Source organism: Callorhinchus milii, unplaced genomic scaffold (genome assembly GCF_018977255.1).
Source record: "Callorhinchus milii isolate IMCB2004 unplaced genomic scaffold, IMCB_Cmil_1.0 Scaffold9, whole genome shotgun sequence".
Taxonomy (NCBI): domain Eukaryota; kingdom Metazoa; phylum Chordata; class Chondrichthyes; order Chimaeriformes; family Callorhinchidae; genus Callorhinchus; species Callorhinchus milii.
In genome coordinates, this window is record NW_024704750.1 from 12,853,856 (window position 1) to 12,876,640 (window position 22,785).

Below are 22,785 nucleotides of genomic sequence, written 5' to 3' on the forward strand. Positions count from 1 at the left end.
ATATAGTTTAAAATTACAGAAATTGGCAACTCATTTTGTGGTAAGTGATTTTGAAACAACTACTGTGCAAAGGACAAACATTAAAGTATCAAATCAAAAAAGGTGTACATTAATACAACCTTTCAGAAATGTTTGATGTATAAGTTATGTACCAATAAAAAGAAAATACAATGCCAAACACAATGGGATTAACTGCACTTTTGATTATAAATGTTGTACGCTTGTGAACAATTAGATTAACTACAACATAAATCTAGTTTATATTCAACATCCTTTTGACTATAAATGTCATGTGTATAAAATGCCTGATTAACTGGGGACATAAATCTAGTCAACATGTCACATTCATGAGGCAACACAATGGCCAAAAACTTTAGGCAGCCGCTCAACTATCTTCACACGAGTCATGTCTGACCTGCACTACTTTGAGAGGTTAGATAGTGTGACCAAGATGTACCGAAGCATTAGATCAATAAGGCAGCTCATCCTACTCAGAAGAAGCATCACATTCTCACCTGAAGGATAAGCAGCAAACTTGCCACCATTATTCTAGAATGAAGTACAAAAACACGAGAAAGAAGTTAACTATTTTATATTTAGCATCAATGTTAGAGAAATATCATTTGGGTGCTGTACAAGTCTTACAGGGGGGCAAATATCACATCTTAAATCATATTCAAAATATGCATCTCTTGTAGGAAATTCCAATCACAGATCCTCAATTGCCAAAAAATCAGTAAAGTATTTCAAAAAAATGAAGTTTTCTTATCATACTTTGACGGGTTATTTCAATGCTCAACGTCTTATTTCAATGCTCAAGTTCTAAATGTACTTATTAACTTATAAGTTTTCATTTGATGGAATGCTTCACACCAACTAAAACGTTTAAAAATTTATGCATTTGTAGTGTTACATTGATACTGTTAAAGAAGGTGATCCAGGTACTGACATCAATAAATAAATCACCAGAGGCATTTAGCAAACAAGGACAGATACCGTTTTCACTGGAAGAGTACAAATTAAAACAATAAATACAAAACTGTGAAAGATGCTCTATTTTCATTCTTCAATCATCCAGTTGTATAATCAATGTGGTTGAATCTTTTCCAACGCTGACTGATGGAGAAGTAACCGGTCACTGAATAAGAATCTTCCTTTACTCTCTTGAGCTAGTGGTCCACATTCAAAGCTTTAAGGTAGTCACTAGACAACCTCAAAGTAGTGCAAGATTGCCATAATGTGCTGAGGCATGAACACATAACCTGTGTAGACAGCCATCCCAACAATAGATACCAATAGAAAATCTGAACAGTAATATTAAGGAAATTTGGAGCGAGGAATCTCACAACATTGCAATCAAGACAGTTCACTGCATAATAATAATGCTTACATTTGACATAGCACCTTCTCACACTGACAACTCAAAATACTTCACAAGTTTTTCACTGGGAAGTATAGTGACTAATTGTAGGCAAACAAATTTGTATTTGTAGGATTTGGATATTTGAACAACATTGTTAATTCCACTACTAAGTGGATGTCAATACATATTCTCATAAATTTTGTTGCTGCCAAAAAAAATGAAAAGGGGGAATAGAAATGCCGTCCATTTTACGAGCATTGGAAGTATATTTTTGACATTTTAAAATAATGATTAACTCATTCGAACATATACAGAGTAAAATATTACATTTTGTGGCCAGAGCTTTGCAGTAGATAAGATACTGACAGACTTCTATTACATAATGATCTTTACTGAACTGAAAGAGGCAATGTTTAAGAATCCTTCAGCAAATTGGTTAACTCATATTTTCCAAAGTCTAGATATTTTAGGGGACCACACACTACATTCAAAGCAGTCTTTTTCTCTTAATAATAATCCTTGAATTTGATATAGCGCCTTATCACATCTCCGAGACATCTCAAAGTGCTTCAGTGAATTGATTGTAGATTTTGTGGGTGAAATGCTCTAAACAACAACAACAAAATTACATTTATAAATTACTTGCTATTTTAACTTGTTCACTGGCTTTTTGATAGAGGAGAATTAGTCAACAAATGGCTAGCATTACGTTCATATAAATGAGGGAAATCAAATTAAACAAATACGACTCAACAACCGGTTTAACTGACAAATGAATGTTCATCTTGACCGCTGTTATTTGGTGATGTCTTGAATAAACCAAATTTAGATGAAAGGCACTATATTGTATTGTAAGTTGTATTATAATGTATCCTGTTCTTTCAGTAATCTTAGATTTTCCATTTTTTTAAAAAAAATACTACCATCTAGGTGGTTGGAAGGAGTTATTAGTGATCATTTTGGATGGATTTGTGCCATGACACATTATGGACTGAAGCTGACTGCAGCTGAGAAAAGTGTGGTACAGATCAGACAATGCACCTTGTAACAGCTGGAAAGAAGAGGCATCACACTCCTCCTTGGGTTCTGTAGAGTGTGGAGTACATTCAGGTTGTGAAACAACTGTCCCCAGTGTGTTAACTGACAGCACTTTTACAAAAGCAGATGCAAATTCTCTGCACCAAGCTCCTTTAATGATTAGACCAGGCAAAGTCTGCCGTCTGGTACTGATAGTCACGCTCCGCCTCCTGTAAAGCTGCTTTTTTGTGTAAACTTTAAAAAAAACACAGGAATAAGATGATGAACCAGATAATAAAGCACCATTAAATCGCATCAACTGGAGCTGAAACAGTGCCATCACGTCAAGCATCATATCTATCCAAATTATATACCCATAAGTGTCTACCCAAACTATATAAGGGGGGGGGGGAGGGAGGAATACAATGGAAATATGAGAAAAATTTGTAAATGCTGTAAAAGTATTAGTTACCAGGTTTGTTCTTCAAACCACTAGAGTAAACTGGTAACGCCTTAACCTGAGGAGGAGTTTGCTAGCTGTAGATGAATCTTCTGTGCTCAACACTCGGCTCCAGCTTCTGACCTTTACAAGCAGAGAGAGACACACACACGTCCGACGCATTGGAAGAAAATCTCAGCCATCACACACCCAGCCTGTGCCAAACAAATACATTGCAAGGATACTGAATATGGTCCTCTCCCAGGGTTCCAGCATGTAGAGCGCCGTGACCAGGATATATTGGTAATAAAGCCAGGACATGCGTTTCCACGCTGTTCCTAGCGCCATGATCGCTGGACTGGCTTCTGTGTCCTCCAGGATCTGCGGAGATCAGAGAGGTTCTTAATCAATGTCCTCCTTTTTAACAACACCCTCCCCCACGCACACACACAGCCCGCTGCCGAGAAAGGGTTAGTTGTTTACGCGCCACAATAAGGTGTGAGCACACAATCGCTTCTGACTGACATAATGTGCGGAATTGATCAATCTGTAAGTGTCTGTGTGAGAGTGTCTGTGTCTGAGAATGTCTGTGTCTGTGTGAGAGTGTCTGTGTGAGAGTGTCTGTGTGAGAGTGTCTGTGTGAGAGTGTCTGTGTCTGTGTGAGCGTCTGTGTGAGTGTCTGTGTCTGTATGTGAGAGTCTCTGTGTGTGTGTGTCTGTGTGTGAGTGAGTCTGTGTGTGAGTGAGTCTGTGTCAGAGTGTGTCTGTGTCAGAGTGTGTCTGTGTCAGAGTGTGTGTGAGAGAGTGTCTGTCTCTGTGTGCGAGTGTGTCTGTGTCTGAGAGTGTCTGGGTCCGTGTGAGAATGTCTGGGTCCATGTGAGAGTGTCTGTCTCTGTGTGTGAGAGTGTCTCTGTGTGAGAGTCTGTGTGAAAGTTTCTGTGTGTGAGTGTCTGTGTCCGAGAGTGTCTGTGTCCGAGAGTGTCTGTGTCCGAGAGTGTCTGTGTCCGAGAGTGTCTGTGTCCGAGAGTGTCTGTGTCCGAGAGTGTCTGTGTCCGAGAGTGTCTGTGTCCGAGAGTGTCTGTGTCCGAGAGTGTCTGTGTCCGAGAGTGTCTGTGTCCGAGAGTGTCTGTGTCCGAGAGTGTCTGTGTCCGAGAGTGTCTGTGTCCGAGAGTGTCTGTGTCCGAGAGTGAGAGTGTCCGAGAGTGAGAGTGTCCGAGAGTGAGAGTGTCTGAGAGTGAGAGTGTCTGTGTGTGAGAGTGTCTGTGTGTGAGAGTGTCTGTGTGTGAGAGTGTCTGTGTGTGAGAGTGTCTGTGTCTGTGTGTGAGAGTGTCTGTGTGTGAGTGTCTGTGTCTGTGTGTGAGAGTGTCTGTGTGTGAGAGTGTCTGTGTGTGAGTGTCTGTGTCTGTGAGTGTGTTTGTGAGTGTATCCTACAGTGAATTTAAAAATCCAATCAAAATGGATTTAATAAATGGTGAAAAAATAATAATATAATAATCCTTGCATTTGATATAGCACTTTTCACGTCGGGAGGACGTCCCAAAGCGCTTCACAGAACACACTGTAAAGTGAATTGACTGTATATTTGTGGGCGAACGTGGCAGCCAATTGCGCACAGCAATGTCCCACAAACAGTCGTAGATTGAAAATGACCAATTTATTATTGTTTTTGGTTTTGGAGGGATTATTATTAGGCGTGTGGAGTAAGGAAACTTGCCCAAGGTTTCGCTCTTCCTGGAATTGAACTCAGGTCTCTCACTTGCAAAGCGAGTGCTCTAACCACTGAGCTACAGGACTCCACAAATCACGCGAGTACCAGGAATAGTCTACCAAGTAGCAAACAAATATGCATTTGCTATTGTGCAACTGCTGCGATTCCAGTTATTGTCTGAAGATGTCATGCAGTTGGAACTAAAAGTATCTTCTATGTTGATGCTATCCATGCATTTCTGATGTTCGAGTTTCCTTAAAGAAATGGATGACAACAACAATATTTTGCTTTTGATGTATTATATCAAAATTATATTGCAGTGCCTCAGCAAATTCAACTAATACAAAGGTCACAAATTTATATTCAGCCATCTTTCTAGCTGAAGAATCTACATTCTCATACGTTTGATAAGTTTATATTTCTATAGAGATGAAAAGGGAAAACTAAACATAATTTAAAAAATCTAAATCAGGAAGCAAATTTCAACATTGGTTCGCACTTGACTAATTCACAAGGAACTGTTGTTACTGGGCGTCTCCCTTGACGTGGCAAACAAAGCTTTCAAACAATAGAATTCAAACTAATATGTTCTGTGACTTTCTATGAGAACATTTTAAGTGAAGCAAAATATATTTAAAAAGCAATTTAATTTATATTTTTTTAAAAAAACAAAGTTGACTGCAAATTATCTCCTCTTCTGTAGGGATTCACATGCCAGGGTTTGATGTCCTAATAATCTGTGCAAAACTATTCTAGCTGCTCCCTTTGACAGAGTTAGCTGTATTTACTTTTACTGATTTGTAAATTAATTAGAATCAAGTTGCATATTACATGTAAACAATAAATTGACAAAACAAGAATAACTTGGGCAATTACAAGGTACATCAAGTGGCATTGGATAGCACATTACAAAACCATGCACCACGCAAAAATATTTCAGCAAATATGAAAAATTCTTCACTACATTCAGTTCTAATAGCAACTTATAATATTCACAAATATCAGAACAGGTTGCCTTCGACACTTTTTGTGTGAACAACAACCATTAATTTAGGATTCTTTTTGACATCAAAACTAATTAGACTTCTCTACACACAGACTTATGCTCTGTCAAAGAAAAGTTATTCTTTTTGTGTATCATCTTGGGCAGATTTCCCTGCAATATAACACAATGTTCTTTCTTAGAATCTCCACCTATAGACAGCTCAATAAGATGCAACCTGTAATTGTCCTACCGGTTACTCCTGTTACACTTCGAGATGTCCTCCCAACATAAAATAAACTATACAAATGTAAATTACACTTTATATCCATGTAACTATTAATTTTCCTTAACAATAACCAATTTACAGATTCGGGCGGTGTAGCTATTCATTTCAAAGGGATTTATTAACAATGAACATTAGACATGAACAACAACAAAAACAATGTGAATTTATACAGTGCCCTTCACGGGGCTAGTGTCTCAGGGTGCTTTGATTAAAAGTTCTGCCAAACAGATCCACACAATGCAAGTAACAAAAATGACACTAAAAACAATCCTGTTAAGTCCTGTGGTAAGATACTACAACAAATGAAGGCTGTACTCATTGTATTGTACCACACACCCAGAATATACCTTATCAGGTTAGTTTTACTCAGATACACATCTGTCAAGGTTTTACAATTAACTCAATAAAGCATTTTGGACTTATTTCATTGTAAACTGGGCATTTGGATTAAGGCAGTACACTGGGAGTTACTCGGCAACTCAACTAAAATGATTTGGTTAAAGGCGCAAAAATGAAAATCAAGAATATTATGCAGCCTTACACTTAAGAGTACTTAAAGGCAGGTAGTTCACCAATTCCAGTGGCTTCTCGAGCTTTTTGGCTTTTTAGGACCAACAACAACTTGCATTTACATAGCACCCATCACAAAGATGGGGTCGGACACCAAGCTGGGGGGGGAGGGAAAGATTTTTTTTCGCAGCAGGATCAAAAGACAGATAGATGGGGGAGCGGAGAATGATAGAGCGAGTCCGAGAGCTCAGTAGTGTGGTACCTGAAAGGCTCGAGGGCAAGGTCAAGTGCAGGTTTAAGTGTTAACTATGCTCGATTATGGAAAGAAATCCAACACAAGAGATCAAACTGGGGTGATGGTGGTTGATGGTTATTGATTTGGAACTGCTGCCTGAGCCACTTTCTGATGGGTTTGAAGGCTTGCCCATCCAGAAGGGAGGGGACCGTGGGTGTGGGTGTAATTGGGTGCGTTTATGTCTTTGGACTTATTTAGAAAGAAGTCGTGAGGTTTTCCCCCACATGGAAAAAAAAATAAACTCTAAAGGGGGGGAGGGGAGGGGAGGGAGGGAGAGAGAGAGAGGGGCAACGTGACCACAAGCACACAAACTGCCACAGAGGGAGGTGTTTACCTGCAGAGGCTTTGTGGAGAATTACGACGTCCTAATGAGCCGAGCAGAAGGTGTGTGTGCGGGTGTGTGTGTGGGGGGGAGTGTGTGTGTGTGCGGGGGGGGGTGTGGATGTGTGTGGGAGCTGGGGTGTGTGTGTGTGGGGGGGTGTGGGTGTGTGTGTGCGGGTGTGTGTGTGGGGCGGGTGTGGGTGGGGGGGTGTGGGTGGGTGTGGATGTGTGTGTGTGTGGGTGTGTGTGTGTGGGGGGGTGGGGTGTGGGTGTGTGTGTGGGGTGTGTGTGTGTGGGGTGTGTGTGTGTGTGTGGGTGGGGGGGGGTGTGGGTGGGGGGGGGTGTGGGGGGTGTGTGTGGGTGTATGTGCAGAGGAGGAAACCAGAGTGACAGGGAGTGAAGTAAGTCACAGGGAAGCTTTCAGAGAGCGGGGCCGCGGGGGGGGGGGAGACGAGTTTCTAGTTGGGGGGGGGGAGCAGTGAAACAAAAGTAGAATAGGGGGGCGGGGAGGGATTTTTTTTTAAAAAAAAGAATAAAAACACACCATAAATGTTGAGTTTAATACGTGTTCGGGGCCCCACAAAGTTATTCCGCGAAAGTTGCGGCGCCCCCAACATCTCAGGCTCTGGGAGCCCGTCACCGCCGGGGGAGGCCTCGGCTCGAGCAGCCGCCGCCGGTGCCGGTCCTGGTCCCGGTCCCGGGCTCGGACCAGCGGCGGCTCCACTCGCTACCGCCGCTCAGGGCACCGACTCGCTTCGTTTCTCAGGGCCCGGAGGGAGGGAGGGAGGGAGGGAGAGAGGGAGGCTACGCCGCCCCCCGCATTCATATCGCTAAACACCCCCCGGCCCGGTCCGGCCGCGCTTCAGACATTACCTGCCCCGCCACTCCCTCCGCCCGACGTCTCGCCCAGAGCCGCAACCTCTGCAACCTGTTCTTCCGGCTGGAAAAGTGCCCTCCTCCTCCTCCCCGGTCTGCGCCAGCGCCACCTACAGCCCCGGAGCCGCATAACCTGGTTATGCTGCTTGGCCCCGCTCCGTGCCAGCGCCTCCTGCAGGTCTGCCTTCACATATTCACACACAACTCCCCCCCCCCCCCCCCAACGTGTGAAAATGAACTGCTGTAGTTGATGAATTAGTAATTAGTTCATCGGCTAATAATAATAATAATAATAAGTAATCATCCTTTCACTTGATTTAGTGTCACATCACTTTGTTGGGACATCTCAAAGCACTTGACTATAATAATAGTGTGCTGTAAAGTGGAGTGACTGTGTATTTTGTGGGCGAAACGAGTCGGGGACGGTCCTCGTTTGAGACGTTGGGAGGTTTCTTTTCGCGTTTGCGTTATTTTGAAGTTCTCGCTCGACTGTCTTTCGGGCTGAAAGAGAACCTGCTCGAGAACTTTCCCCCTGGAATAGAACGTATGGATTGAGAAGGCTTAATGTCTGAATGGTCTTCGGACGTCCTCCCGACATGAAATTAAATTCTGGTGCCTAAGATTGATAAAATGAACAGGAGGTCTGAAAACTATATATTCTTGAGGGTGGAAGGGCTTCCTGGGTGTTGAACTGGCACATTGCAGCTCCACAGTAATCCACTTGCATTGTCTGCCTCAGCAACAACAAATCACACTTGTGTAGCAGCGCCCTTCACGTTAGAAAGACGTCCCAGGGCGCTGGACAGCAATAACCGGGAGTGTAGACACATGCTCAATTCCATGAGTCAAAAGCCCTGGTATGGTCCTACCTAGGGTAGTATTAGGTTATTTACTGATTTTGAAAGTAATTCACCAATACTGGTAAGATGCCAATAACTATTATAATTTCAAAAAGAAAATTACATTAATTAGTACACAATGCGATATCACCATCATGAAAATATTGGGAGCTGACATGACATATGTTGGAAAACTATCCCTTTTTCATTTCACTGTCCATTGTCAGAAACAGGCTCAGTAATAAACAAACGATTCTCAAATAAATTCTCAAACAAATACAGGATTCTCAATGAATGCAAAAGGATCAAACAATTTGAGGACATAGTGCAAGTTATAGTGTACCTGATGTTTGTATTACCAGGCATATGGCCTATTTGGAAATAGCTGCACTACATGCACCACAAAACGCAAAAAGTGACATTAAAGAAGCCCTTGGGATTTGTTTTTACAGCACAGAAATGGTTTGTCATAAAACTTGTTGGAGCATAAATATTACACTGCACAGATGTTCAGTTCAAACAATTGTTAATTTTGTTATTTAAAGAGATATAAATGTTAGTCAGACATTACTGTTGAAAACTAATGTAGCATATATTCCATCTGTACTTGAGACCAGACAGAATTAGTTGCAAGTCCATATTACAATGTATTTTTGTACTTTATGACTGATTTGTATCCTAACTCGGCTTTGTTCAGGAGTACGTTCGATTTCACATTCTAACACTCAAGGAAAAATGTATTTATAATCAGCAGTTATTGTTGGTCTAATGAATACCAACTAAACATTTTTGCAGGAATAGATTGAAATAAAAAAAAACCTTGAATTTGATGAACAACTGTGAGCAAGACATTTCAAAGCACGTCACAGGATCTACTGTATATAGCGAGTGCATGTTGTAGGCAAATTTGAGCACAGCAATGTCCCACAAACAGCCATGAAATTAATTACCAATTTTATTGGGACTTGGTGGCTAGGTTTTATCATAGAAAATTGAAGACTTGCCGACTCTCACTTGGCCACAGAAGTAACTTAAGTTATTTTAAAGTTTCAACAATTTGTCAAGATTTTTGGCGTTTCCTTCTCAGTATGTTTTCTTTGAACATTTAATGGATAAAGTCAAAATGTATATGGCAATAAATAATTTGTTAATAGACCTCAACTAATGTTACAATGGACATGCATTTCAAAGTCAGAGCATGAGGTTAATTCATTGATTACTGAATGAATGTACTAAATGGATGTACCAAATTACATAAGGCTTATTGGCTCAACTGGCACTACACAAAATACAATCAAAAAGATTTTCCTCATTCATACATGAAAACAGAAGTTACAGCTGGGTGAAAACAAAAAATAATCATCACATAAAGGCTGCATCAAGGGAAATTATGTTGTGCAAGACAAAATTCCCTTTTGATCTTGTAACCCATTAAAATGTTGTTTTATGGATAATGTGGTGTGTGGAAAACTACACATATTAGGGTACAGATAGAACATTTTAGATTAGTTAATACATTTTTTGAATGTATTTTGAAGTAAGGCACCATAAGTTTCCATCTGTTCCCTCTCTCTCTTGTGGCAATAAGATAGTTGTTGGCAGTGCAACTCTAAGGTGTGCACCAGTCACTGCCAACAACTATCTATTTTAAGTGTTAAGAAAGTCAAGCCCTTGGAGGGCAGGCTTCTTATCCTTCACAGCACATTATTTCTTCAGGTAAAACAAAACAATCCAAAGAAAGAATTGAGAGATTCCTTAAATTATAAAGTGTTATGCTTCATCTTATTGAAATTTATGCATATTATTTTTTTTAGAAAAAAGTTCCACCATTCCACCAGCTCAGGGAAGTCCTGCCTTATAGTTTCTCTCAGGCAGAGTGGTATTTGCAACGATGATTATATCGCTCACTATTTCATGTAGTGACCTGGAAACTGCTGGTGGGTGCCTGCCCGACCACATTAAACTGCCATTCCCAGCAAAATAATGTTACGATAGGAATGCTACGGTACTTCTTAAAAATATATTTGGTGCTGCAATTCTTTATGACCAGTCAAGGCATAGCACCCCTTTAAAAGCCAAAATAGTTTAACAATTTATACAACATCATTACACATTACGAAGCAAAAATCACAAAAATATTGCTATACAGAATAGCAATCTATACATCAGCTACTTTTGCTAATAAAGATTGGTAAAGCAAGCTGTATAACTCTGGATTCCCAACCAAAAGCCTCTTGCCTATTACACAAGTCCACCTATAACCGTCCCAGGTCTTGGCTGAGTTGCTGAAAATGACAGTGGCAAGATAGGAGATGGGGTGAAATAGAAATGAAATTGTCCAGTTTAGTTTAACTAAAGTCACACTGTTTCCATTAAAGTCACACTGTTTCCATGGAGAAACAATATGCACTCTGCGAGTCTGAGTATCTTGATTTTTTTTAAAAACGGTCCTTTTTAAACAAAGCTAAATTACCAATGCAATGGAACTTAAAAGAGACAACTAAGACTTTTAGGTACTAAACAAGTTAGTAAGCATATGAAAAAAACATAAAAATTTAAAATCACTAGTTTATCAGTTTATTTTACAATGGTTAAGATTCATTCTACACAATTAAGGCAAATATACTGATGCATTTATGCAAATATTTAGAAATTATACTTTAAAAAATTATAACATAAATCTTAGTTGAAGACGTAACTTATCAATATAAAAATGAATACTAATAATCAGGTTAGGATGATGAACAGCAGTAAATGTCAAACAATGATTGTGTACAGTGCATTCCATGGCAATATTCTGAACATATCCAATGGCACCATTGAACTTTTAAAAATAACTAAGTATTTCATACTGTAAAAGTGAATTAAAATCAGCAACCAAATATACAATATAGTGAAGAAAACATGGCAAATGCCACAAAAGAAAATATTTTGGTTCCTGGACAATTAAAACAAATGACCAAACACATTACATGTGCTGTGTGGCATCTTAAAAAATATTTTCTCTGCAAAGGTGTCTTTTCTGGTCAGATGAAGTACTGTCTACGTATGATATATATGTACTTCCTTCCTGTCTTCTCCAGGGAGCCGGAAAGCTTGATTGTGTTTGTTTTCCTTGTAGCCTTGATGTACACAGCCCTTATTAATGCAAGAATCAGAAAGCAGTTAAGAGTCAGCTTTTAGTCCTACAAGGCAACTCTGCAGCAACTGTAAATGTCCCTGTGAATTAAAAATACGATAATTATTAAGAGTAAAACATCTACAGATATCATAGTACATTCATGAATGCCTTGACGCACAAATCAAAATCTTGCTTGATCAGTTTTTTGAAAAGCTGTGATGGCATGGAAAGAGTGCAATGGAACTCTGAAGTCTAATCTCGGTGTTAATTTTGAATTTGAAAAAAGTCTGTATTGCTACATCTGATTCACACAGAATTTAAACAAGAAAGATTGTCACACTTAAATATTTTATACTTTCAAATCATTACCTTGGCATGCTTCACTTCCAGTTCTGCCAATTCTACAAGATTTTTTCGAAATGCTGCAACTCTCCTGGTTTTGAAGTCTATAAGTTCTAGGAATAAAAATGAAACAACATGTTCACAAAAAATATTTATGTACCTTCTAAAAAACATACATCCAAATATGCATATATTACACACACCCAGTGTGACCCAAAAGTCGTGATACCATTACAATGTTAATGAGTTTAAAGAAATTATGATTTTCTTTAAATATGGTAGCTGAAAAATAAATAAGACTTTTGGTCAACCTGTGTACCTATATATATATATATATATATATGGATATGTATTAATTATACATATATAAAATATTCACAATATACACAACAGTGGATTTGAAGCAGAGTGAACTAAAAGCGTACCTTGTTTCGCTGATTCTGAAAGCTTTTCAAACTTTTGACAACATAACTGCTGGTTGGACTCAGCTTGAAACACATCTTTGTTTTTAGCCCTTGATCTATCCAGAGCTTTGTTTGCATTTTCATAATCCAATAATGACCTTGCTCTTCTATAAAGAAGATCCTATAGACAATGTTGTAGGAATAATGAACTTTGTACATCACTTTGGTTTTTTTAAACAAAAAGGCAAAGTGCACAAATGTTGCAATGAATATTTGTACACATCACTGTTTGCAACTGCAGAAACATTTTGTGTTAAGTAGACAAAGTCAGAGGCTAGCCAAAGGACAACAGTTACCTTTTTTAGATTAAATCTATCAACATATAATAATCTTTGCATTTGGAATAGCAGCTTTCACATCAGGACATTGCAAAGCAATGAAATGGGAGTGAAACGGCAGCCCTACTGCACACAACAATGTCCCAGAAGCAGTTATGAAATTAATTATCAATTTTATTTTGGGGATTATCAGCCAGGACCCTTTGAGTAGTGCCATGAGATCTTTTAACATCCACCTGAACAAACATACCTCCTAGGTTTATCGTCTCATCTGAAGAATGGCACCTCCCACAATACTACTTACCCCAGCACTACACTGGCATGTCAGCTTAGATTATGTGAGTTCAAGTTCTGACGTAGGGCTTGAACCCATAACTTTAAGACTCAAATGAAAGAGTACGATCGACAGAGCCAGGCTCAATGTGAGTATCTAATATTTACATGAATATCTACACAGTTTAACTCCAATTTTTTCATTGATTATCATAAATTGGAAAGGGTATAAAAATATTTACCTTAGCAGCCTGCGATTCTCTCAAGTAATACCTCAAAAGGTCAGAAAGCTTTAGGTCTTCATCAGCTGAGACTCGGGCTTCTATTTTCTGTAAAAGCAAGTCAAGGAAATCAGTTGACAGTGCCTCAGTCCACCTTAGGCTGGAATTGGATACCAACTTGTCAAATTTATTAACTATACATTCTATATCGCTGCAGCCATTTTAATAATTGCAGTCAGAAAAAAAGACAAATGCTAAAATAGGCATATTTTAAATTCATAAAGACTAATCATAATAAATGTATTTTAATTCTTTAGATACAGATCAACAGAGTTCAATAAATGAATACAATGCAATGTGCAACAGCTTTACTACACATCTCAAACACTTACAGTAATTTTAAAAGTAACTTCAATTCATGGTATTTTGGAATTATAACATTACAAAATATTCGTTTGTACCTAAGAAGTTACATTATGGGGGAAAGTTTACTGTAATTGATACAGTAAAGAATTCAATGCAGACAAAAATGGCAACATTGTGACAAAACTGTCAACAAGTATTTTTTTCTTTCCGAAGTGTTGGTGTTAACTAACACACACCTGAAACTAAGATCCCAAAGAAAACTCAAATTTCTTTAGTAGACATTCAGCCAGCTGTACCTAGGAGTCTGTAATCTGCGCACATTAATATAACCATTCATGTAAAAATGTTTAAATTAATTTATTCATGGATCTAGCAGGTGGTATACCAACACACTGCATTTATGAAGTGGTAAGCATATGCATTCACATCTGGGATTCCCACACAACACTCTCCCCACCACACCCACTGGAGGATGAGATTGAATAAAAAAAATCCTATTTGAGGGTTGTCTGCAAATTTTTAGAATGCATCTCTTTGTCAGATTTTTCACTGCTGTTTTAGAAAGAGTTCACAATTAAATTCAGCAATCCAATTATTCATCATTATCTGTGACCATTGGCATATTTTGATATTGAAATTGTGATATTAAAATAAGCAAGATTATCTACAGGACAGCATGCACCTGTACAGCCAAAACATATTAAATGTTGCTGTTGAGCAAGAAGGAAGAAATGTCTGCAATGGTATCTGCTAAATTGCGAAATTAGTGAACTAGATGCATGCGAATCAAAAATAGACATACCCTTGTTTTTTCAAATAATTCTGATACCTTCAAGAAAAATCTGAAACAGAATTATGAACACATTACCAAACTGCAAGTCTTCTGTATCCCCTGTTCCCAAACAAAAAAAACTATATGCTGTATGTACTATAGTGCTGTGAGAAAGTGGGTTAATTAACATGTGCTATAGTTGACTGGATATTGCTTAATATTGATGAGTGTGTAAAAGAGTGGAACTAATTACTTAATTTCCCCCAACTGTCAATTCTTCTCTTGAAGCTAGTTCACTTCCAAATATTGCATTCATAGCTGAAAAAATAGCATAACTACTGTATTTTTAAAGCTTTATTCAGAGAGTTTGTTTGTCGATAGTGAGATAAAGCACTTTTTTGTCACCCTCAATCTGGGCTTGATTCAAACTCAAAATGAGTCTTCTCTGATGGATGTAAGTGTACGGTTGGGTCTCAACACATTCCATTGGACATAAATTTATTCCACAAAACTGCCTATAATGAGGCATTAATATTGTTTTATTCTAGAAAACCACAAGTATTTGTGGGAATTGAAAATCTCTGTATCGCTGGGGATTCTGCTACGATTGGGTCTATGTCAATTATTAGGAAAGTGCAACAAGGAAATTAGCCTGTGTTATAATTGCCTGGCCAGTGCTCAATATTTACACTATTAAAAAGTACAAGAACATTCTGTTTCCCATCATGTGCATCCTTCACCTTGAACCCAATTCACTCCCAAAATCCTAAAATTTAACTTTTATTTTAGTCATCAGATATAGATAGGAGCGGAACTTAATTACTAACAAAATTCTGGTAGCTTTAATACTTTGTTACAACATTGACACTGAATGTAAGCGGAAATGATGTTTAAAATGTGAATGAAGTGGACTGTTTTCCATTAGGATATATATATAGTATAGAAATAACATCACAAACTTAGGTGTCTATCTCAAACTGCTGATATGTCCATTGGTTAAAATGAACAATTTTGTTACTATCAATATTGTTTAAAAATGCAAATATATCACTGCTAAGCCTAAATCTTATTGCTTTCTATTTCTCAGATTTGAGTTTTTGTTGTCTCTCTAAATCGAATTAACAAGATCCAACATTTTATATTGTTGCAAAGGAATGTTTGCTTTTGCTTTCCACTTAGTATGGAAAACATACAACAAAATGCTAGATTATACACTGTGCATTCAATTTCCTTCCTTGTGATTCTGCTTAAAACTGCAAAACGGTATTACTCCTCAATACTAGCCTTACTTTGTATAGTAACTTGTACTGCTAGTATGGTATTCATTCTACTGAAGATAATTATAAAAATATATGGCTGAAGTTTAATCTCAAGATTCAAAGAACAATAATCAGAGAGTTAAGGTTAATATTAAGTTTATTAAGTTTATATTAAGTTTATATTAATTAAAATTAAGTTTATATTCTTTGAACTCCTTCAACATCATTATTCATTCTGTCACATTTACATCTAGGCTCGACTACGCCAACTCCTTGCTTGTCGGCCTTCCCAACCCTAAACTCCACAAGCTGCAGATCATCCAGACCTCTGCAGCTCCTGTCCTCCTGCACCAGGCTCCGTGAACCCATCACCCCCACCCGGCTCCACTGGCTACCTATCCCCAGAGGATAGACCCTCCTCTTCGACTGCACCTTCATCCACCCTCCCTGCACTCCACCACCCCGATCCCAACCCCCTGCTCGGGTCCAAATCCCTGACTGTCTAGCGCCTTGGGATGTCCTCCAATGTGAAAGTCGCTATACAAATGTAATTTATTGTCATATACAATTCTAAAAGTAACTGAAGTTAAATTACATATTCATCAACTAATAAGCAATCTTACTTGCATATATCTGTTGAATCTTGAGTTCCTAGGCAATACAATGTTGAGCTAATTCTACTATTGTTGTCTGCCACGCCTGAAAAGGAAAAGTATGTTGTATTACTATAGCAAGAAAAATATAATTATTTCAAAAGTACCTTAATTTTTAATCCCAGTGGTATTTTATTCACAACATTAATGACATTTCGCAAATTCAGATTCTTAAATATCAACCCATATCCAAATCTTTATTATATGTTCAATCTACCATTTTACCCTTTCCTTCCTCCTCACGGAGCAGCATTGCTCATGTTCTTTCCCCAATTTCCTAGGAGAGTTCATTGGATAGCAATTCTGAACAGGAAACTGACTTTTTTTTTTAAAAAAAACACCGCATAATCCAAGGGTCCAAACTACTGCTCATTTTAATATTAGCTCTAAGGCTAATATTTCAATCCATCAACAACAAATTGTATTTATATAGCACCTTTCACATCAGAAGGACGGCCAAAGTGATGCACAGTCAAGGATGTGGATTCGAGCTGGGGTGAATGAGAAGCAACACTTACTCTTGTGTGACTTTGTCAATTTATCTGCCTTGATTGCCGCATCCTTTATTCTGTTGTGATATTCTAAAAGGAAAGTCTTCTCATGTTCAAAGAAATCATCAACATCCTAAAAACATTTCACAACAAAACTTAAGAGCAAAATTAAAGCACTTGGGTTTTTCTGAAACAGCAATCAATTAACACAATAACTAAGATGTAACACAATAACCAAGAAGTAACACAATAACCAAAATGTTGATGCACTTACATTATGATAAACATTTAGCAATGTTAATGTATTCAAATACAAAAAGAGCAACTCACCCTGACACCTGCCACAATCACTTCATCAGCTGTCTTTACCATATTCTTAAAGAAATCTTCCAATTTCTCCTTTTTATTTTTCCCACGAACACTCAGCTGACAAACACAAGGAAAGCAAAATTCTTACTATACAGCAAGTTGAGTGAACAAAGAAGAATTATTTTACCTAAATTTCATTTCATAAGTATCACAAGTTTGAAAATTAATCATACTTTTTTCCAATACTGCTACTTTACAAACTGAAAAGGGCTACTCCTGAAATAGTTTAGTTTGCAAAGACACTGTCTAGAACTAGGCGACTGATCCCTAAAGGAGAATATCAAACAGGATTCTTGCTCCTAATCGCTACCCAGTGACCTAGTGCAAAATGTGGACAAGTTTGAACATAAAATGTGATGCTCCTCAGTCATGTAGTATTCTAAAGCGCACTGTGCAAGATCACACATGAAAAACGGCCGCTTGGACAATAGAGTAACTTGCGTCCATGCAATCACAGACCAGCATGGCTTAGTGCCATGAGGAGGAGAAAATTGGGAGGAGTAAATAATACAAAATCCTGCCAACGTATACATTACATGCATGAAAGATAGTAAAAGAGAGAACTCAACTAACTTCTTGATTATATTCCAAGAAGACGTGAAAGTTCAAGTCATTTCGAAGATTTGGATGTGCTGCCACACGGCACAAGAAGACTTCATGCATAGCAACCGTTTTCTTGAATATGGCCAGATACTCACTGTAACAAGAAACGGTTAAAGCTCCTATTACTGTATTACAACATATTGGGTTGTTCTTTTTAAAATGCACAGTATGCACACTCACGCTTCAAGTTCCTGTTTCATCTTTGTGAATTCTTCCTTGGTCATGGATCCTTCTCCTTCCCCCAGCTTCTGAAGTTTATCTCTGGAGGCATCAAAGTCAGGCTTTGGTGGTGCTGGTGGGATCTAGGGAGATGACATTATTTTAGGTGAGAAAACAATTTAATGTTTTTTTTATTATGCATTTTGGCTATTGATAAACAGGAATGCCCATCCAAAAGAAGTTTTCAAACTTTTTTTAAAAAGTCATCTTTGCAAATCCCTGCACTTGCACTGCCACATCAATCAGTTCTTCCTTCACTCGCCATTTTCAAAGATTTTTCTGCACGTTAATTAGCTTACTGGCTTGCTTAAAACATTTATTTTCAAATAAACAATGAAACCATTGCAAAGCAAAAAGCAACCTTTGCTTTATGTCAATAATACTTACAATGTAGCCAGCATACTCTTCATTTTCAACAAAAGCATCATGAAGCCAGACAAATTCTTCATGTTGCCGAACAACAGAAAATTCAATCTGTTTAAAATTAGATAACGTACTCTGCAAGAAAACCAACACATGTCAAACTATAACTTCCACAATTTTGCCTTATCCTGTGAAAAAAAACAGAAATCACAAACGGCAGACAATAACTTTATAGATAAGTAAAGTCACCATCAGTAGGTCTTGCAGACCAAATATTGTAGGTTCTATTAATTGATCACATCTGAGGCAATAGTTGAGGCTGCTAGAATTGACTTAAATTAAAGGAGGGAGAGAGAAAGACAGGATTCCAGCTACTTATTACTATTCAGGAATCCCTGTTTGAAGGTGCGCATACATGAATGGTAAACAAGGAAATGAGTGATCTTGGCTGTGATGCACTACAAAGTCACCTAGCAAGCCGCTTGCTGTCAAAGCCTATACATGAAGAATGAACACTTGAGCAAAGCAATGCAGAGCTGCCAGCACCTGTAGAACAATAACCTAGCAAGATTCAGCATCTTAAGAAGAGGAGCCAAAGAGTTGAACAAAGACACAAAATTTGATTTGAGGGTTAGCAAAAGAACAGTGAAGTAAAATTTCCATCTAGCATTCTACATAGTTCCTTTGGCAATGTTCAACTATTCGAATGGAAAATCCCCTTTGTGGTAGACATCCCCAAGTTTCTTACTTTAGTTACAATGAATGGAGGTATACATAAATGTGCACATAAATCAGTTTATACAAAGTTAATATTTTACAATATTTACTGTGTAGCATACGTTGTGAAGAATATATTGCTCACTTTGTGTGCAATGGGGCAAGTAATTTATAACTGTCAAATTTAAAAGACCTTTACCTTTGTGTGGACTGTAAATTTTACTTTATCTCTTTCACTCAGAGCATCAGAAATATCAACCTGAAGAGTGCCATCTGTTTGGAGATCCACATTGACTGGTCTGGGCTGAGACGGAAAAGAATAATAAGACTCAAAATATCTAACAAAAATCACAACAGCAATTTAAAGTTGAGTATCAACCCCTATTTCTTTTAGAAGTAAAAAATACTTGAAGTACACTCCTTTCAAAAATATTACATAAACAAGGTAGTCCCAAAGCACCGAACAATAGATGTAACTACGAAAAGGTATTATTTTATCATTGCGCTGGTGATTCTAAAATATCACAAACTGCCCTATACCAAACCCCCAAAATTAAAAGGTTGATGACATTTGCACAAAACAGGCAATTAACTTTTTGCCTGATACACCATTGCATCCTTAAGATGATCATGTACACATTTCACCTTTATAAACTAAGATAAATCTAAGCATGAGCCCAACAGAATATCTACATTGTGCTCTACTAGCGGTTCTGCATTAGGGGGTAATTATAGTTAACAGTGAAGTGAAGACTGTCCTTGCTCTCAAATTACCAGATTTTACTGGGAATTAATATTGTATCACATGATTTAAACATCAGTGATAGTGGAATTTAATTATTGTAGAAGAAAATGTAATACAGAGTCCTGAGGGAATGCTTAGGTCATTTAATTTATTGTTTGTGAACATTGCTGAGGCAGATACGTGTTTTTTGGCTGCATAACTACAACCACTAATTGAATTAACCAAAAGTAACCGAAGGTAAGCATTCAAACGTTTAAAGTTTTGTTAAACTCATTATGCCTCAAAATTTACATTTTGTTATTTACTAGCTTAGTGAAGACCTCTTCTGACAATGTAACACTATTATTGATTTATTGACAGCTAACCTATTTTAACCTTGAAACGATCCTGATTTTACCAGAAATGCTGTTGTTTTTAAAGTCATGCTTAACTAGAATGCTGATAACATGTTCTTCCTGTCACCTGACATAAACCACAAAACAATCAGAAATTAACATGGTTAAGAACATTTGTCAACAGTAACCAAAAATATGCATTTCAATGCCTAACTGAAACCCCCACAATAAGTACACATTCTAAAATCACGTCTGGAAATGTAATAAATTGGAACACATTCGCTTCAAATGTCTCCATAGGTTTTAGGCCTTAATTAAATCCTCAAATATAACTAAGGTATATTGTAACATACTCACAATAGAACTTCAGTTGGGGTTACTTGCATCCCTCCATGCATATCCTGAAACCTCTCTCAATTCTCTGATAAAGCACAAACTATTCAGCTAACTTTTCAAACAGAAGCAAGTTCCATGATACACTATATATGAGAGACAGAGGTGTACCAGAACATTACAAGCTTAGCAAATCTGTACAAAGTTAACTTGGCCAAATAATTGACTTCAAGAGATAGATTTCTTTTTACTCAGGCAGATAGGCAGATAAGAGAATAAACAAACTTTAAAGTTTAGGGTAAACAAACATTATTACGTTTTTTTTAAAAAAAAGATAAGGAACAAAAAACGAGTTTGATTTTCAACGCCATACACATAATTTATAGGTGAAAATACCTCATTAAAAGTTAAGTGGAACGGGAAGGAGTACAATTTGAACTTCACAAAGTAGAAGTTTCGAGTCTAGTTACAAACTGGAGTACAGAAAGTGGATGTTGTGGGACATTCTTCCGTGGTCAAGCTGTTTAATATGGAAAGTGAACAACCAGAAACAGGGAAGACCAGATCAGCCCTGAGACCAGAGGCTCTGAGACCAGATCAGCCCCGAGACCAGAGGGTCTGAGACCAGATCAGCCCTGAGACCAGAGGCTCTGAGACCAGATCAGCCCTGAGACCAGAGGGTCTGAGACCGGATCAGCCCCGAGACCAGAGGCTCTGAGACCGGATCAGCCCCGAGACCAGAGGCTCTGAGACCGGATCAGCCCTGAGACCAGAGGCTCTGAGACCAGAGACTCTGAGACCCGATCAGCCCTGAGACCAGAGGGTCTGAGACCAGAGGGTCTGAGACCGGATCAGCCCTGAGACCAGAGGGTCTGAGACCGGATCAGCCCTGAGACCGGATCAGCCCTGACGACAAGCAGCGGAACCAGGCGGAGGTCAACACCGAGACCGAGTGAGACAGCGAGAAGGTGGGTTCGCAGTGCATTAACCCACCAACAAGCGGCGGGGCTGCCTCTGTCAGCACAGGACAATGCAGTCAGTGGACAAGGTTCAAGCGGCCGCCGTCACCTCTCCCACTTCAGCCTATTCTGTGTGTGTGTGTGTGTGTGTGGGGTGGGGGGGGGTGGGGTGGGGTCTCCCTCCCGCCCCCTCCCTTTCAGAGGCCCCAGCGAGGGAGGGCCCGTCACTCGAGTAACCGTTAAGAACTTACTCCTCGCTCTTCCTCTGACAAGAAGTCGGGGCCGTCGTCCATCCCTTCCTGCCGGTTGAACACAAAAGAATTAGCATTGCAGACCTCCGCGCCAGCGTCCGGGCCCGACATTTCGCTCGAAAGGGGGAGGAGAGGAAGCGGGGGGGGGGAGGGGGGGGGGAAGAGGAGGAGGAGGAGGGGAGACTCTCGGCCCGGGGTCGCAAGACACCCACCATCATGGCGGCTGCGAGTGGAGCTGGAGCCGCGCCACCACGTGACCCGTCCGTCGGGGAGCCGGTGACGTTGACGCAGGAGGCCCCGCCCCCCACCCCACCCTCACCACCACCACCAGCAGCAGCAGCAGCTTCGACACCTCCAAACACCGGTTGCAAATCACTGCCTGCAACTGCGGGGACATCCACAGGGCATTCACCATTCTCCTGCAACCAACAGTTAATGCAGATAGTCATCCTCGCATTTGATGGCGCGCCTTGCCACGTCTGCGGGACGTCTCCAAGCGCTTGGCAGGCTGTACCGCAAAGTGAATTGGCGGCATGCTTTGTGGGTGGGACGCAGCAGCCAATTGCGCACAGCGGCGTCTCGCAAACAGTTGTGGATTGAGTGACCAATTTATTATTATTAGAGAGTTAATCTCTGCATGCATTTCTTTGTGGCCTCTGCCTTGCTGGACTAGCCTCCTCCACACACACATACGCACACACACACTAACATGCCGGTGTCAGTCTTGCTGCAAGCAGCTTGCTTTGTGAAGACAGTTCCCTTTGGATGAGGCAAAGTGCATCAAAATCGTTCATTTGTTAGAGGTTTGTTCCCCCCAGAAGGAATGCAATGTAGTGTAATACATTGCAATGTGTAATAATGCAATGAAAGGGTATATTGTGCGATGCTAAACTTTTAGTGTTCTTCAGCTCTTCATGTACCTAATACAGTCACCAGGATTTGGTGCAAAAACAGAATTATGTTCTTCAGTGTAATGGCATTTACAATTTGTACTAAAAGGGCAGAATGCCAGG

At 39.2% G+C, this 22,785-nt stretch overlaps 2 protein-coding genes across 3 annotated transcripts; both read right to left on the reverse strand.

Moving 5' to 3' along the window:
• Positions 1-577: 577 nt before the first annotated feature.
• sptssa (serine palmitoyltransferase, small subunit A) lies at positions 578-7,879 on the reverse strand. Its single transcript, XM_007893376.2, has 3 exons — positions 7,797-7,879; positions 3,065-3,200; positions 578-1,304 (listed from the first exon to the last, which is right to left on the reverse strand). Exons 2-3 carry the CDS (start codon positions 3,165-3,167, stop codon positions 1,204-1,206), a joined length of 204 nt encoding a protein of 67 aa, XP_007891567.1. The 5' UTR covers positions 3,168-3,200; positions 7,797-7,879; the 3' UTR covers positions 578-1,203.
• Positions 7,880-8,721: 842 nt separating this feature from the next.
• On the reverse strand, positions 8,722-22,030 carry snx6 (sorting nexin 6). 2 transcript variants are annotated; one of them, XM_007893375.2, is made up of 14 exons: positions 21,985-22,030; positions 21,773-21,820; positions 19,349-19,453; positions 18,457-18,567; positions 18,031-18,152; positions 17,821-17,944; positions 17,209-17,304; positions 16,906-17,011; positions 16,358-16,433; positions 14,506-14,545; positions 13,359-13,445; positions 12,527-12,686; positions 12,129-12,214; positions 8,722-11,857 (listed from the first exon to the last, which is right to left on the reverse strand). In XM_007893375.2, the coding sequence occupies exons 1-14, from the start codon at positions 21,988-21,990 to the stop codon at positions 11,804-11,806; spliced, it is 1,221 nt and encodes a 406-aa protein (XP_007891566.1). In that variant the 5' UTR covers positions 21,991-22,030; the 3' UTR covers positions 8,722-11,803. The 2 variants fall into 2 exon arrangements, with proteins under 2 accessions (XP_007891566.1, XP_042194013.1); XM_042338079.1 differs by lacking the exon at positions 21,985-22,030 and adding an exon at positions 20,587-20,650 and having other exon boundaries at positions 21,773-21,802.
• Between the last annotated feature and the right edge of the window lie 755 nt (positions 22,031-22,785).